The following is a 17,959-nucleotide window of genomic DNA, read 5'->3' as shown; positions in this document are numbered from 1 at the left end:
ACTGCTCTGAAGATGGAGGCGCTACGTTCCTCCGAAACGTCGGCCAAAACGAAGAATACACGGTGCCTAAACCCAGAAGACAACTTTCTTCATTGTCATCGCCGTGAAAACCTCAAAACTTACATACTACCATCTTATTATCACATTCTAATATAAATGATCTTAGCAGCTAGTAAGTAAAACGTCTCACCTAATTAGATCCTCTTCAGGAGAGGTTAATGAATATCTAAGGAGACTAGATGCAACTTTAAATTATCTGTACAATCCAAAGTCTGAGTTTATAATCTGTGAAGGCACAAACATGAACTATTTAAATGAAAGCAGTCAGAAAAAACAAGTAAACTCTTCAATAAGGACATACAATCTGTCACACACAGTGAATTTCGCAACAAGAGTAAGTAGAGCTTTACTTTTTTACCATAGACCAGAAGCTGCTGTGTCCCAATTAACTGCAGTCCCACCTTATTTTCCAGAACCTTCCTAATGGCATGTTCTGAAGCAAAATTAAAAAGCAATGGCGATAAAGCATATACTTATTTTTGACTATTCTGAGTAGGAAACAGACAAAAATTTACTTATGCAGACTTTAATATAGTTTTCATTTAAACATATTTTAATCAGCCTAACTAGTTTCATGGGTACCCCAAACTCTCTGTGTTGTATTGTACAGTACATCCCTCCTAACCGAATCATAGGCTTTCTTCAAGTCTATGGCTAGCTGATGTACTGTGTCTTGTACTCCCATTTGCAAAAATGTACTTTAGTGTAAAATTGTGATTATAAATATTGTTTTAAAATAGTATACCAGCTTTTATAACCTGGTGACTGTTATAAATTCTGTAATACACATTCACTTGGAAAACTTATATTTGATACACGAATAGTTCTTGTTCAATGTTATCCATGTTTATAGTGACACACTTAGCATTTTCTGAGCAAACTCTCTACATTTGAATTTGTCTGCATGTGTCAACATGCCAAACTGAGCTACAGCAGACTATATACAGTGCAGTCACATGTTATGTGAAGATCTATTCCTGAAGACCTTGCATAATTTTCAGTACAGAACTGAAGGGCATTTCCAATATTGCACACAAGAAGTTACGAAGTTTATTGAAATCCCTCAGGTGCTCACACTTAGTTTTAGGATGTGGGTGGTCAGGTTATATTATCTTAATTGTGTTAATATAGTATATGTTCACTGTAGAAATTGTTACTTAGTTGGTATTAATTTGCAAATGTCTTTCCTTGTGTTTATGCTTTTGCAGTAGTTACATTGTTCATAGTGAAGAAACCGAAGACTTGAATAATTTTTCTGGCATTCATTGGATGTGTCTCTTCATTGAGTTTGTAAGCTTGTTACTGCTGGAAAAACCTTCAACCAGGCAATGGCTTATCCTTCTAAACCCTTATTTGCCAGCCCCACCTCATTTAATGCAATATAATCTTTGCAGTCAACATAGCATCATTAAATAATCTAAGACTCTGAGGAGCTAAGTGAAAAAATTCTGGAGAACATTTGTATGATTATGTTTTTAATTCCTTTTGCAGAATGGTAGACCAAAAGGATATGCTTTCATAGAGTTCTTATATTCTGAGGTGGCACAAGTGGTGGCAGAGACAATGAACAATTATCTCATGTGCGGTAGGCTCCTGAAAGGTATGCTTTGTCAGTTGTCTGTATCCTGTACTGACCCTATTACAGACGTGGGAATATTTCTGGATTATAAGCTGTATTTCCTTAATCATGTCAACTATATATTTATCATTGTATTAAGTTATTGGGGCTGATCACGGTATCCGAGCAGAGTAAGGCATGTACTGTCTTCACTTGCTCGGAGTCTTGATTGTTGGTTTGAATCCTACTCAGGGCATGGATGTTTGGTGTGTGTGTGAGTTTTTCTATGTTTATGTAGAAGCCTTGTGACGAGCTTATCACCCGTCCAAGGAGTCTTACCGTCTGTAAAATGAAGAAACTGAGAAATCAATTGTATGCTCCAAAGTGGGAGTGAGAGGAGGGGAGAAAAAGTTATTGGGTCTAGTTCTCAGGTTAACTTTCTCTTTCTCATCTGTCAAATCTACCATGTAGATGTTATATTTTACATTAGTTTGATATAAACTTGAATAAACCTCATACTCGTATGTTTGGAATTCTGTTATGTCTCCTGATGCCAGTGAACTGGAAAAATTTTGTAGCCCTCTGTTTTAGTTGTTTCTCTTCCTGTGTCCATTACCATTGTGCTTACTCTTCGGAGCAATTAAAATTGCACACCTTGATGCTCTGTGCTTTATTCGGTTTACTTTGATTCTGAATTTTGTCCTTTTGGAACTGTTGATCTTCAAGTTCCTGCTTATATATTAGAGAGTTATCTGTGTTCACTGTCTGCTGTTGTGGTAAATCTCTCCTGCTAGATGCACTTCAGGTGCAAATGTTGTATATTGGGACATTGACATATCTGGAACAGAAACTGTTTCTTTTAATCATGTTTTATAATTTGTACTTCTTAATTATTAAAATATCAATTGTACTCAAGATTAAAGTGTGTGTGGTTTTTTACCCACACTGCATCATGGTTGGGGTGATTGCCCTAATTGAATGCTTATTGATGAAATGATGCATGTTGCCTTGTTTTATCTGTGACTTTGTTCCTGATTACTTTATAATTGTCCTTTGTGCTGTTGAGAAAGAATATAAATAAATAAAGAATTTAGTTGATTTATTATTGTCACAATTTATAGGTGCAACTAATAACGGGGTTTCAGATGTAATGATTGGATTTATTGGCCTCCTTGTACAATCACTCATATCCACAATAGATTATGATAACTCACAATAAATCTTCAGCTGAAGCCTTCTTCCATGACTACCCAGGACTCGCTTCTGTGAGTGTTGTGATTACAACACTCGCAGCTAAGAAGGGAACACACATCACAAGACGCGGTTTACACAGAAAATAAGGAAAACGAGCCGGTAGTGAACGAACCACATGCAAGTTTTAATTAAGACAAATAAGATGAATTATCTTAACAAGTTTTAGCAAGTGTAAATTTATCATAGTTGACAAATACGGACTTTTTAAATACTTTTTAAATGGTGTTGTGAAAACATATGAGGGCAAGCAATGCAACAGATTGACGTAATTGGGACACCTGATGATGGCACTATGTTGCCGAAACATGTTGTGAAGTGACAGGTGAAATTGAGTGCACTACAAGATGGCCACTGTATACATATCATGGATGAAAATCAGTGCAACAGGACGCTAAAATATAACATTATCGAAGAGCATTGTTTTGTTTTTCATTTTTTTATGGGGAGAAGGACTCAATGCAAAGGATATTCATAAAGAAATATCTTCTGTTTATGGTGGGAAGTGTTTGTTGTGTAAAGTGGTTCGCAACTGGGTCAAGAAATTCTTTCAAGGTTGTTCAAAAATTACAGATGATACCTGATCAGGTCACCATATTGAGAACACGACAGAAGCAACTGTGTAGTGGGTGGAAGAGTTGATTCAGGCTGACAGGAGGATAACGATAGAGAGTCTAGCAGCTGCACTAGTGTGTTCCCTTGGTTTAGCATACAGCATAATGCATGGTTGTGCGCATGGTGCATGCTCAGAGAACTGAATGATCGAGAAAAAATGAAGCAGATGGCTCTTTTCTTGCAACATCTCTTATGGTATGCAGATGAAGGAGAAGCTATGCTCAACAGGATTGTTACTAGGGCCTAATCATGGGCGCATCACTACCAACCCAAATCAAAGTATGCTTCAGTGCAATGGAAACATCTCAGGTCATCTTGAACCAAAAAAGTTTAAGGTTGTGCTATCAGCAGGGAGGATTATGCTTACAATGTTTTTGGATTCCTAGGGAGTGTTATTAGCCCACTTTCAGAAGCGTGGTAAAACTGTGGATTCTGTCATAAGGGAAAGAATCCCTGGTATCCATTGTATAGGAGAAAAGGGTGGAGGGGGGCTCAGGGGCTGGTCTGGATATAGTGGTGAAGAGTCTCTGCCTGTACCAGGTGTTGAACCCTTGTTCTCCAGTAGTTCAGCTCATATCTTGTTCACTGTACTCATTACAAGAACTAAACCATGGAGGTTTGCTGCATGTAGGACCTGTCAAATACCACGTCCCATTTCCTTGCGACAAAGATTTGCCTCATTACATAAAGTTCGGTTTCTATGTGATGTTTGCTGGTGAAGGTTCAGCTTCTGTGTACTCTGATGGTAAAGATGAAGTTAGTACTGTGAAGTTCTGTTGAAGCTTCAAAATGCAATTCCCAGAAAACTTCCAGGCCAACAGGCAAGAGTGGTTCTGCTTCATCATGAAAATGTCAGCTCCCATACAGCCTGAATAACCCAGGAGAGAATTTAAGAATTACAGTGGGAACTTCCTGAACATCTACCCTACAGCCTGGACTTGGCCCTCAGTGACTTCCATCTATTTGGTCTGCTAAAAAACCACCTTGGTTGCAAACATTTTACTGATAATGTAAAGACTAGAATGGAGGTATGGAAGTGGCTGAGACAGCAGTCAAAAGAATTTTATGCTGTGAGTTTTGATGCACTGGTAAAGCGATGGGACAGGTGTACCAGTGTTGGTTGAGTATATGTCAAGAAATAAATGTTTTTTCCAGGTTTGAACATTACATGTTTTATGTTTCATATCCATTTATGGTTTTAATAATTTAAAAATTTCTATTATTGGTAAAATTGTTTAGACTAAATATTATTTAAATAATATGTTTAATATTTATACCCATGCATTTGATGTTTCAGGCCTCATAATGGTAAGAAATGTAAACATGTCACCCACAGAAATAAGTATGAAATAACACTGTTCTTTATTGAAAGATTGTTGTGTTTATGTTATATGTGATATTTAATTAAATATTCAATGAAGTTAACTTCGCAGTGAATATTAATACAAGTTTGGAATATGGTTCATGCAGTCATAGATCTGCTGTGGACATATCAGTAGGTACACCATTATAATTATTCCACATTAATACCAAAAGTGCCATGAGCCTTGAGATGTTGCCCATTTATGGCTCTCTTATCCCTATTTTCAGTTCAGAATACCAGTAATAGATGTATTTTTCTTTCTCCTTCTGCTCCTTCACATTCTCAAACTTGGATCTATAGAGCTAACTCTGAAGTTTTAAATATATTCTAATGCCTGTACCTTCATTTTTATTTGCGCATGTCATGGATTTTGGTATTTGTGATATGACAACTTAAAGCCAGAATAGTGGAACCATAGTAGACGTTCATTGCTAGGCAAAGACTCAATAAACAGGTTCCCACAGCAATGAATAGACAAGCAACAGTCAAGGTATTGTTGAGCTGTAACTATGGAAACGGTGTTTTCTGTTGGATCCACCCCAAGGCTGTACAATGAGGATCCCAAGGCAGCTGGAATAATAATTGAGAGAGTCTCTTGAGATGGCAGTCTAAGATGCTTGAGAGAAAGGATTTAGGCTGTAGAAAGAAGACTTCATGTGTGCTGCAGTTAAAGTGAGACTGCTGTAATTACTGTATTCAAATCTGTTTGCCAGGATATGACTAGTGAAGACTGAGAACCCTAATATGTGTCTAACGGTGAACCATAAAGTGTGCAGACCAATGATAATACTGTATTAACTTGTAGTTACAAGTGGAGTGTATATGTGCAATAAATCCAGTCATTCAATCCAAGCCCCATCAAATAGTCACACCACTACATGTGACACTGTATTCTGTAGTCTCCGAAGATTATCTCTCTGTTCTGCACACTTGTCTGCAGCCTGAATGTACTATTCTTCTTGCAGCTCAGTACATTCCTGGAGAGCGTATGCACCGGGGAATGTTTAGGAATATGCACATTCGTCCTGACAACTGTCCAAGGAGCAGGTCACAAAAAAAATGGATCGAGAAAATTAACAAAGTGCTCACACCAGAAGAAGAAGTGGGAACATTGTTACATGAAACCAAACGCCTGAATAAACTGAAGGAACAGCTGGAGAAGAGTGGCATTCATTTGGACTGCCAGGTAAGTGCCATCATACAGGATTCTCTTTCACAAGAAATCAGTTTTATTTTGTATATGATCTTCTGGAATGAGGACTGTTGAGCATTTTCTTGAAGAGGCAGGGGAGAACTGTGTAAAACTCTAGGTACATGTATCTGGCATTAGCTAAGGTATGGAATTTGTGCTTCAAATGTAAGTTATAGTTCCTTATGAGATTTGAAGTTTTTACGCCGAAGAGAATTTAGATTGTGGTCCTTTGGCTAATGGCATTATCTACTTTTGTCCCTAGTGTTTCAGTGAAACCTGCTGGCTGCAATTTCTGAATAACATTATTAGAGCTGAAATGTGATTAGAATATAAGAGGGATTGTCTTCAGCAGAACAGGAAGATAGGCTAATCAGAGCCAGGAATTAGAGAGAAGATGGAGCTGTGTTCAGTAAATGGGATTGGGGACAGGAAAGCCCTTTTCTGGGCCGTTATACAGGAGAGTCCTATTCAGGGCTGGTGTAGAGGGAGGCTGAATCAGCTGGAAAAACATGCCTTATCCTTCAGATCATTTCTTCTTTTGTTTTGAATGCGGATTAGAAGCAAATATGACATCTCTCATATTCATGTAGTTACTATAGGATTCTGACGATGGTGTATAACACTGATATATTGGGTTTTTGGACTTTATCCATCGTCCTGGTTTTTAAGATAACTAATAAAAACACGACGTTTCGATTGAGTGATTGAGGCTAGCTCTTTCTAACAGACCCAACAGAATAGGTGTTTTCCTTCACCTGAGGACGGAAACAGATCCAGTTTCCGAAACGTCATGTTTTTATTAGTTATCTTAAAAACCAGGACGATGGATAAAGTCCAAAAACCCAATATATCAGTGTTTCATATTCATGTTTGTAGGACGGAGTTCCTCCAACATTTTGCTGATGATCCACATCAAACCCAACCACATCCCAACTTTAATAACTATACCATAAAGCTGGAAGCAGCAGGTTTCTCAGAAATGTTGGTAACTGCTTTGAAGACTACTGTGTTGTGACCCAGAAGATCACAATTTCATATTATTTTTTTAATTTATTTAATATTTCTGTGTTCATTCCACAGAATAATATAAAATTGTATGAAATATGGAAAGACAATTATGACTTGTGTTGAAAGGGCTGTAAAAGAAGCATTTGTGAACTATATTAATCTTTTCATCATTGTGAATGTTCCAGTGCTTTTGGGTGAAGGCCCTTAAACATGTGGTAATGTATGCACTTCTTTTGATGGAATTTGTAAGATAATATATGTTTCCTTGAAGCTGTTACAATACTTTTTAATTCTTCTGTTGCAAAAATGTCAGTATTATTGCAGGAATATTTGTGCTACACCCTAGTGAGCGTCACTGAAGTATGAGCAAACAGCATCATAAGATACTGTGTTGTGTTATTCTGAGAAGGATTATAAACCTTTGTCCATTGTTTACAGAGGTCATAACCTTATCTGGCCTTTCCAGTGTTGTTATTGATCTGATGCAAAACTAGTGACTTCTGAGTAAAAGTTGTTAAGCTTAGCACAGACTTTTAGTGCTAAAAATTTTACATTGTAGTTTGTTCCATTTGTCGTGAAGATTGGGTGAAAATCAATCAGGAGAATGCTGTGCAGAAGGTTGGGATGTGGAATGGGCTGGTTGTCGTCTGCTTCTCAACCAATTCCAGTTGAGTCATGTGGTACATAGCTGAACTAAACAAATCTTGTACTTCTTTTGGCTTATTTTGGACTTCATCCATCATCTAGTATATAAAAGACAAAAGACCACGATGTTTCGGAGACTGGATCTGTCTCCGTCTTCAGGTGGGTAGGGAATAATAAACCTACTCAGTTGGGCCCGTTAGAAAGAGCTAGTCTCAATCACTGGACCACCTGAAGACGGAGACAGATCCAGTCTCCGAAACGTCGTGGTCTTTTGTCTTTTACATACTAGACGATGGATGAAGTCCAAAATAAGCCAAAAGAAGTACAGTATACACCATCGTCAGAATCCTTTCAAGTCTATCTAAACAAATCTTGTCAACTGACGTTATAAATCGGGCAGAGGTTGAGCTTAGTTTGTTGTCTGTTTCTCACCACTCATTTTCTCTGGCTGAATGGTAGAATATCCCAGTGCTGCTCTGCACTGAAATGCTCAGAATATAAACGTTTCATACGACTGTGAAGAAATGGCTACGGGCCTTGGCTGAAGGATAACCCCAACCCTTTATTGTGACTGAATTTTGTATTTTGCTGTGAAGTTCAAGCTCATAATAGAAGAACTCTACTATAGTGTCACATTGAAGTAATTTAAATGCAGAGGTGGTCATATAATTAAATCCTTGTTGAGTCAGATTTAGGAAAGAACTGACTACTAATAGGTATTTAAATGGTTCCTTGTCATTTTCCATGATGGGAGTTTCACATTACATTTCGCTGATAAAATGTTTATGACTAAAATTAATGGTTGTAATGGAATGACATTTTTACAATGCCTCTAATAATGCCTGAGGGTGTTATATCTTATGAAACGCCTTTATGCAGAGAAACTCAGGAACTGGGGAATTATCAGCATAAAATTAATTTCCCTCTGAAACACCATCCACATATACTTAATTAACAGTTTTACTACATGGAGCTGGGCTGCACCATAGCTCACGCGGTTCGTCGCTGGCTTCCCACCGTGGTGGCCTGGGTTCGAACCCAGGTCTGGTCAAGTGGGATTTGTGGTGGACAAAGTGGCGGTGGGGCAGGTTTTCTCCTAGTGGTTCGGTTCCCCCGCCAATCTTCATTCCACCAAATTCTCTTATCATATTCACCCATGGCAGGTACAATAGGCCAATCAGTGCCTGCCATGCCGAATGGACCCAGCTGGACTCCCCCCCCCCACTATGCGAACATGGAGTTGGAATTTATTTGAAATGTTACTTGTTCTTTGTAGAGCCAGGATAGCACAGTTGGTATATAACAGTGGGCTGTGGGCTGGATGACCAAGGTTTGATTCCTGTCAGGAGCAAGAGATTTTTCTCTGTTCCACAGTGTCCAAACTGGCTCTGGGGCCCACTCAGCCTGTTGTCCACTGGATACAGAGGGGCTCTTTTTGTGGGAGTAAAACAGCCATGTGAGGCTGACTGCTTCCATCTAATGTTGAGATCAAGAATAGCAGAGCTATACCTCCACTCTCCCATACATTTTGATGGCACAGGGACACAACTTTGTTTTTACCTTTACTTGCTCATTGTATCTATTTTTTCATTTATAAGTGTTGTGATACTTGAAGATGAGCTGACTCAGGAGAATTCAGCACAAAATGGGATCAGTCTCTAAAAATGTATAATTGTGTTCTGAAATTTCTTACACTGTATACCAATTTTGTATGTGTAAGTATTTTGTATGTCATTGACTCATATTCTTTGTGAAGCTTTCATTGTATGTATGCCTTATATTGCATATATAGTGTTCCTTGATAATGTTTTGTGTATTATGTGATGTAATACAACAATTTTAAGATCTTTGCAGTTCATAGACCACTTTTTTCCCCATCTTTTATTCTCATGAGTGACCCATTACATTAGCGGATGGAGAAGTGTAATCGATTTTGTGTTCCAGATTGAGGGTGGCTCACTGGCATTATTGAATAGTGACACGTTCAAGACAGGAGAGAATCCCGTACTTGAGATTGATGAAAGTGATAATGAGATAGAGTTCAAGCTGCAACCCAATGTCATCAGAGTAGTGAAACACAGATCATTACAAGCACCTGTAACTTCCCATAGTGCGGAGAAGGTGAAGACTGAAGCAGGAAAGGAAGTTTCCAAAAGAAAGGCAGCGAGATGCAGATCCTTATCAACATCTGTACTCTCCCCCTTTATAAAGAAAGTGAATGCTAAAGGGAGAAAGGATGGTTCTAAAAGAAGATTGCAGCGACGACGTGTCACCCCCGTAATGAAGCGCAAATATAAGTCGGCAACCATGTTTTCCCCCACAGTAAAGAAAGTGAAAGTTAAAGCAAGAAAGAATGTTTCCAAACAAGATTTACAATCCAGTGTTGCTGATATAGTGGAATGTAAATCTTCATCAATACCTGTATATTCCCCCACTGTAAAGAAAATGGATGTTGAAACACAGAATGATGTTTCTAAAAGAAAGGTGCAACCTAGTGTCACAAAGGCAGTGAAATGCATGTCCTCGGCATCCATACTTTCTCCTAGTGTAAGCAAACTGAAAGCTGAAGCAAGAAAGAATGTTTCCAAAGATCTGCAATCCAATGTGTCTAGTGTAGTAAAACGCAAATCTTTATCAATGTCTGCACTCTCCCAAAATGTAAAGAAAGTGAAAACTGAACTAAAACAGCATATTTACAAAAAAGATGTAGAATCTGATGTTCTTGAGGTGGTGGGACACAGACCCTCAACAATTGGTAGAAGCTCCAGTATAAAGAACGTGAAGGGTGATGCAGAAAACAGTGTTTCTAAAAGCAAAATTCAACATAGTGATGCTGAGGTATTGAAACGCAGATCATTGTCAACATCCGTAATTTCTCCTAGGATAGAGAAAGTGAAGGCTGTTGCAGAAAATGATGTTTCCAAAAGAAGGGTGCAACCTATTTTCACCAAGGTACTGAAACGCAGATCCTCAACGTCATCACTTTCTCCCAGTGTAAAGAAAGTGAAAGCTGAAGCAAGAATGGATTCATCCAGGAAAGATCTACAGTCTAGTGTGTCTGATGTAATGAAATGCAAATTTTTGTCAACGCCCTTACTTTCCCCCAGTGTAAAGAAAGTGAAAGTTGGCAAAGAGAAAGATCTTTCCAAAACAAAGATTCAACCAAGAGAAAGTGAGGTATCGAAAAGCAGGCCTTTATCAACATCTAGCCTTTCTTCCAGTATGAAGAAAGTGAAAGTTGGCACAGAGGAGGATTCTTCTAAAAGAAAGATTCAACCCAGTGCTGCTGAGAAAGTGAGGCGCAGGTCCTTACCAGCATCCATACACTCTCCCAGTGTAAAGAAAATGAAAGTTGGCACAGAGAGGGATGTTTTCAAAAGAAAGATTCAACCCAGAGCTACTGAGGTAGTGAGGCGGAGGTCTTTACCAGCTTCCATACTCTCTCTCAGTGCAAAGAAAGTGAAGGCTGATGCAGAAAAGAATTTTTCTAAAAGAAAGGCACAACCCAGTGCCTCCAAGGAAGTGAAATGCAGATCCCCAGCATCTGTATTTTCGCCCAGAATAAAGAAACAGGCTAAAGAAGAATTTTTCAAAAAGAACCTATCTCCAAAGTTCAATGATGAATTAGTATGAAATGTCATGATCCTTGAGTTTGGGCATTAGCAACAACATAATAATAAAATAATATATGTATATTTTGTCTTTGTTTTTATTTTAAATTGAAACCTAATGTGTTGGTGGGGGGGTGATTCAGTATATGGGTAAATATATTATTTAACTTCCCATTCAAATTATGAGGGAGAAAACTACAAGTTTCTCTCTCCCTCTTTTGTGGATGGGGCTCATGTATTTCCTTGATGGGTAATAATTTTTGACCCAAGGGGAAGCTCACGTTACTGTGGGATGTCAAGTGTCTCTTTTTCATATGCCCCTAGAACCCACAAAAAGTAATGAAGGGCAGACAGGGCACCTGTTTGTAAGAAATATGTCTTGGTCATAATATTATGCTAGTATGGTTTAGTAGTTCGCTTCAAAACATTGAATCTGCTGAAAGGTCTCTTGCTCATAACAGTATGCAATGTATGGTATAGTAGTTCGCTTCAAAACATTAAATCTGTTATTGTCACAAGGTAAAAGATATGACCAGAAAGGTCAGATGGAATATTTGATATATTGTAGCATTCTATAATATGACATAAAGTGTTTCATATATAATTACCGACATTACTTACCCAACTAAATATTGAATTTGTGATGTTAAAACCTACAGCTATAGAAGGGTTTCTGCTGGCAGAATCATGCTCTGCTCTGTTCAGTGCCTGTAGATTGGTGAAGACTGGGTGCACATTACCACACTTTAACAGTTAGATGAAGCTACATAGTTTAATTTTTATTAATAGACTTGAAAGGATTCTGATGATGGTTTGTGCTGTACAGAACTATTAGGCTTATTTTGGACTCTAGTCATCGTCTGGTATGTATAAGACAAACAACCACAACGTTTCGGAGACTGGATCTGTCTCCGTCCTCAGGTGGGTGGGGCAGGATAGACCTACTCGGGTCCAGTGATTGAGGCTACCTCTTTCTAACGGGCCCAACTGAGTCGGTCTATCCTGCCCCATCCACCTGAGGACGGAGACAGATCCAGTCTCCGAAACGTTGTGGTTTTTGTCTTATATATACCAGACGATGAATAGAGTCCAAAATAAGCCTAATAGTTAATTTTTATTGCCATGCACATGAAGGATGACAAATATTTTAGGGTTGCATTAATTTCATAAAGTTATTAACTAATTTCATGGAGTAGAGCCCTTTTGGAGAAAGTAATAGTTGCTGAGCTAGTCAAGAATTTTCCCACCTTTAATGAAATGCGAAGGCTCATTATCCCATTCCCCAAGATTATACTGTTCCAAATCCTATGTGCTGATGAATGTTTTGTTTCAGTCCTGCAACTGTCCAGGCATGTATAAGTAAACAAATGCAAGAATGTTCATTGCTGAACTGCATGGTGTGATGGATCTCCTGCCATGTATCATAAGAATTTTATGAAAATTAAAAAGCTATACAATTTTTTTTCTAAATTGTAATATGCATTTCAATAGAATCAATTATTTATTGAATTGTAACTGCCTATTTAATTGTATCAGTGGTCCCAATATACATATTGATATATGTATTACAGGATGCCAAACATGAAAATTAAGATGGTAATTAATATTCATATTTGGAAACTCAGTATATATAGATAATTGAATGAATTTTATTAAGGTGAGCAACTTCTTTCACCAGTGAACTTGAACATTAAGTAGATGAAAAGCAAGATGGTAGGCATGTATTTTAAAATCATGGGTAGAGATAATGAAAAAACAAATAGAAGGGAGCTGCAAATGATACGTGTACTCTCAATGGTGGAGCATGGAAGTGCACTGTGGTGTCCCTAGGTATGTGCTCATGGCACATTGAGAACATTGTCTATGTTGTGTTCATTAGCTGACTATATGTGCAACAGTGCTTATGGGTTCTTATTTGGGGTTTTAATAAACCTAATTCAAGCCAATCAAAACAGTACAAATATTTAACACTACTTTCATGTCAGTGGTGGTTTCTATGATGATCACTTTCACTTCTTGCAATGCAGATTGTTTACTTGGATTGTATCACTGGTGTTAATAAAGGCTTAATTCTAGAAAAGGTGGTTCAAAGGCAAACTGTGTTATTGTCTATAGTGGTTATTTATATCTTTGATCATAACCATGAAAGGAATATTTTTGTAATTTATTAACAGTAAAATTGTTTATAGGTCCTCTAAAAATGAAATGACCTTTTCCTTGACATCTGTGTGAAACTTCACCAAGGTTTTGCTGGCCCTGTGCTGGTGATGTGAATTTATGCCATGAATGCAGGTTTTTTTTTTTAACTCAGTTCTTCCCCTTGTCCTATTTAAATCAACATTGTATTGTACCTACAAATTTTGATAAACTCCCCAATATCATATTTACTGAAGATCCTTTCATAACCACTTTATAACCACTTTGCACGGACCACGCAGAAAACAGCCTGTATTGTTAAGGAAGCGTATTGATTGATCCGTTACCTAGTAATGGACTTCCTATTGCGTATGTTTCCTTCCGCGGGAATGTGTTTTCCGAGTCGTTTCCTAGCAATGGGTATACACATCACAATATTATCTTCCCATAAACTGCGTCTTTCCTTCAGGTTTCCCTACCAAAACCTTGTGTCCATTTTTCGTCTTTCCAATTCGTGCTATATACTCTGACCATCTCATCCGCTGATAGAGGGATTGCCATCTTTAAACATAGAGGCAGGATCTTACGTGGACTTTCACCAGAACTGTAAAGTGCAGAAAGAAAGTGAGTGTAGGAGACGGTTCTCGAGATAACAATGAAACCGAAACCGCACGAAGGAAGATAGGAATGTTTCAAACACAGGATGGTGTGCGCTTTGAATGTCACAGCTGCGAGTCGTGTTATGTTAGAAGAGATGTGAAGTGAGTTCCGCGTTGCACGCCGCATTAGCGCTGGCCGGATCTGGTCTACACGGTACAGTGGTGAGCGCACGCGTTCCTTGATGCGGCCGCCTCTTCCAGACCATTCCCTGACTAGACACCTCGTTACTTATGCGGATCTAACGGACCCGAGGCCGGGGAATGATGTCACACAGACCTTCATTCTCTTCCCCTTGCTCGCTATCCGTTTCTTTATTTTCATGTCTTGCAGTTTTCTGCTTCCCTTTCATCTAAGTTTCCGCTGAACTGGTTGCAGAAAACCTTTCATTGTTTCCTTTCTTGCACCTCTTTAACGAGAAACCGTTTGCACGCTCCTTGTGACCGAATCTTGGGTTTGTATCATTATATGCAAGGTGTGTTAAAAAGTAATGGATTAATTTAGTGCAAAATCAGTCATTTAATTATTCGTCTAAATCAGCATCGTTCCCTTCAAAATAAGATACCTCTGATGCAACACATTTGCCCCAGCGAAATTTCCACGCCTCGTAGCAGGACTGGAAATCAGCTTCTCTTAGGGTCTTGATGGCGTCGGTTACAGCCTTCTGAAGGCCGTCGAGTGTTTGAAAATGATAGCTCATGACACTCGGTTTTAATTTTGGGAACAAGTGAAAATCACAGGGTGAAAATCTGGAGAACCAGGAGCCTGCGGAAGCACGGGAATGCCCTTACCGCCAGAAATTCACGAAGTGACACTGCTGTGTGTGCGGGCGCTTTGTCATCATGAAGCTCGAAGGATCCAATCGTCTGCAATTTCCGTTCGAACTCGCATCACCCTCTTTCTCAGACGGTCCTGTACTTCAAGATAATATTTTTGACTCGCTGTGACACCAGGTGGTACAAATTCTTCATGAGCTACCCCGTAAAGATCGAAGAAAACTGATACTGTCTTGATTTTCCACTTGCTCATGTGAGCTTTCTTCTGCCTTGGAGAATGTGGCGTGTGCCAATCCTCACTCTGCCTCTTGGTTTGGGGATCATGTTCGAAAAACAAACTTTCGCCGCATGTTATGAGCCGTTTGTTCAGATTCGAGCCGCTCAAGCGTTTTTGCCGACACTTCGTTTCGACGGGCTTTTTGACCGTCGTTTAAATTTTTTGGAAACCGTCTTTGCACACACTTTTCTCATGTTTGAATCTTGCGTAACGATTTGGCGAACACTATATTCATTAAGTGCGTCGGTTATCATTCGAACTGTCAAACATCGATCTTGACAAATGAAAGCCCTCACACGGTCGACGTCTGTTCTTGTTCTCACAGGGGCGGAGCGTCCAGATCGCGGTTCATGTTCCACCGTTTCTCGCCAATTTACAAAGTCTCTGTGCCACCTAATACTTGAGCACGTGTTACAGAACCGTTACCAGACGCTTTCTGAATCTTTTCGCAGGTATCGGTAGCTCCCTGCCCCAACTAGACACAAAATTTGCTTGCACAAAAATCCTCCAGGTTATTCTTCTCCATTATTGTGAAGCTGTAACAAAACATACATCTGCACGAACCACAACAGAACAACATGTGTTCATCCTAGAAAATTGAAACTTGGTCTAAAGGTAGAGGAGGGATGTAGTTACCATCTCATAGCGATCTCTGCGCCGCAGTATTCCCAGTTCTCGCACTACAAAATTAAACTCATTATTTTGTTAACACACCATGTTTGTAATAGTTCGAACAGAATTTAGATTAGGTTAATATTAAAATTAGTTATATGTTCTTTGTCCAATGAACATAAAAAGGCACGCGTGTGGGTGAGATTTTTGCTTCCGCGTGTAACAACTTAAGATCGCTGAGCGAGTTTTGTTAAAGCTGGACAAAATAAGCGACATTTTACATTAAGACCTACACGTGTGAGCGGCTTGAGCTTGACGTCCTAAATATTCATAAGAACGAAAACTATTTAGAACAAGTTTGTAGAGATAAAGGGAGTACACAGTACATTTTTTCCTCAAGTCCTACGGCTTATGGAATAATTACACAATAGAGTGAAAGCAGCAGATTAGTTAAGCTAATCCTATGTTTTTTAACTTGTATATGTCATACAATCGGTAATGACAACATGGCGTACGCAAGAAGTTGCGAGGGGGAAGAGACGCTAGCGCCACTCTCGAAATCCAGTAACTGTGCTAACCAGCAATAATCGTAGTAATTAAAGCAACCACAGTCTTAGATTTCCGCTTCCCCTACACATAGTAATCAGAGCTGTACTTAATGCTATTTGGGGCACGAGGTAGCGTAGTTGGTTGAGGCACTATGCCACAAGCCGTTGGAAAACGAATCATCCGCACACATCCTGTGTGACTGTGAGGCCATGGCTTATTTAAAATTTCGTCACTTGGGTCAGTTTTTTATGCAACCAAATGACTTTTATGACGCCCCCATAAGCAGGGTCCTACACTTTATTAAGAGTGTAGGATTAAGAAAGGGCTAATCCAAGGGGAGGTACAATAGATCATTGAATGGTCGCAGTGCGGGGGCCGGTTTTTATGGCCCACCCCTTACATACGTACATACATTCCACAAGCTGATAGGGCGCGGGTTTGATTCCCAGTCAGGTTATTAGATTTATTCAATTGGTCTAATCCTTCCAGCCGCACTATGGCCCTGGGGCGACTCAGACTCTAAATGAGTACCAGGAATCTTCGTTGGGGGTAAAGGACGGCCGGCGCGTAAGACTGACAACCTTACCGCCATCTGTGAGCCGACTATCTACTAGAAGATGTGGGAGCCTCGACGTCTCACAATCTTATGGGCCTCAACGGCATGTTACAGGGATAGCTTTACTTTTACTTAACGTTATTAACGCCCACATCAAAGCTATTAGAAAAAGTTGAGCGTATTCACAATGCCAAGGCGCGCGGAACACATGCGGGAAGTGTGTGTATTCCTGCACAGTTTGCACATTTCCAGTACTGTTCAGGTTAGGTTTGGATTCCTCCTGTATTGACAGCAGTTGAATCAACTTACAATACGTCCATCAACCTATCAATCACCATACAAACTTTCTTTCAGACTGGCCTGGCAATCTGATGAAGGAATTACGAATGGGGAAGTCAGGAAAGCAGACGTTGAAAATGAGTTTGCTCCTCAGCCTTATGAAAAGACTGCGCTTTATTGATTTTCTTCTTGTAAGTACAAGCAGTGTGCGGTACAAACCTACAAACTACTCGTTTTTTCGCTGTGACAAAAAATGATGATATTCCGACTTTTAAGAATCGGCCGTAATTGGGTTTGAGGCGTTGCTTAACAGTAACACTCGTTGACGTCACACACATTTCGGAATCTGTGTATGGAATAACGGCAGCCTGTGAGCGCCATGTAAGGTTAGCGCTAAATTTCCCTGTATTTCTGGAACACATCGCGTGGGCTACGCCCTCTCTTCTTCTATACAATAAAATCGCAATGCTGCTGCATGAGATTGTGGCAACACAGTGCTGTGACAGACGCTGCGCGCGCCGTTTGTAGGCAGTAATAATTCTACTCGTAGATGGATCTGCTAGCAATAGTCTCTCTGTCATCAACTGTCATTTTCATGAAAAATGCTTATTTAGAGGAGCTCCTTTTTTGATACGCCTCTTTTTATTTTTCAGTGGAATGCTGTGATTTTATGATTGGGTTGTCTGTTATGTGGAGCCCGCAGTGTGACCCAGATTACTTCTCTCTCAACCAAACGCCTCGGGGGAGTGGATGGAACTCCTGCTTCATATTCGGTAGATCCTAACTTTAAATTTCAACTACATAGCTGGTTCCC

General features: G+C 39.4%; 2 protein-coding genes across 2 annotated transcripts in view; both read left to right on the top strand.

The window, feature by feature from the left end:
* Positions 1 to 11,390, top strand: part of LOC111864270 — a 15,733-nt gene extending 4,343 nt beyond the window's left edge. Inside the window, exons 3-5 of the mRNA XM_023851398.2 lie at positions 1,552 to 1,660; positions 5,813 to 6,033; positions 9,637 to 11,390. Of these exons, the coding sequence (XP_023707166.1) occupies positions 1,552 to 1,660; positions 5,813 to 6,033; positions 9,637 to 11,325 (2,019 nt within the window). The 3' untranslated portion in view covers positions 11,326 to 11,390. The remainder of the gene's footprint in view (positions 1 to 1,551; positions 1,661 to 5,812; positions 6,034 to 9,636) is intronic.
* Positions 11,391 to 17,277: 5,887 nt separating this feature from the next.
* Positions 17,278 to 17,959, top strand: part of LOC111864279 (aminopeptidase N) — an 85,097-nt gene continuing 84,415 nt past the window's right edge. Inside the window, exon 1 of the mRNA XM_023851411.2 lies at positions 17,278 to 17,918. Within this exon, the coding sequence (XP_023707179.1) occupies positions 17,896 to 17,918 (23 nt within the window). The 5' untranslated portion in view covers positions 17,278 to 17,895. The remainder of the gene's footprint in view (positions 17,919 to 17,959) is intronic.

The sequence above is a fragment of the Cryptotermes secundus genome, unplaced genomic scaffold (genome assembly GCF_002891405.2).
Source record: "Cryptotermes secundus unplaced genomic scaffold, Csec_1.0 scaffold33, whole genome shotgun sequence".
Taxonomy (NCBI): Eukaryota; Metazoa; Arthropoda; class Insecta; order Blattodea; family Kalotermitidae; genus Cryptotermes; species Cryptotermes secundus.
This window is presented reverse-complemented; position numbering and strand designations above follow the sequence as displayed.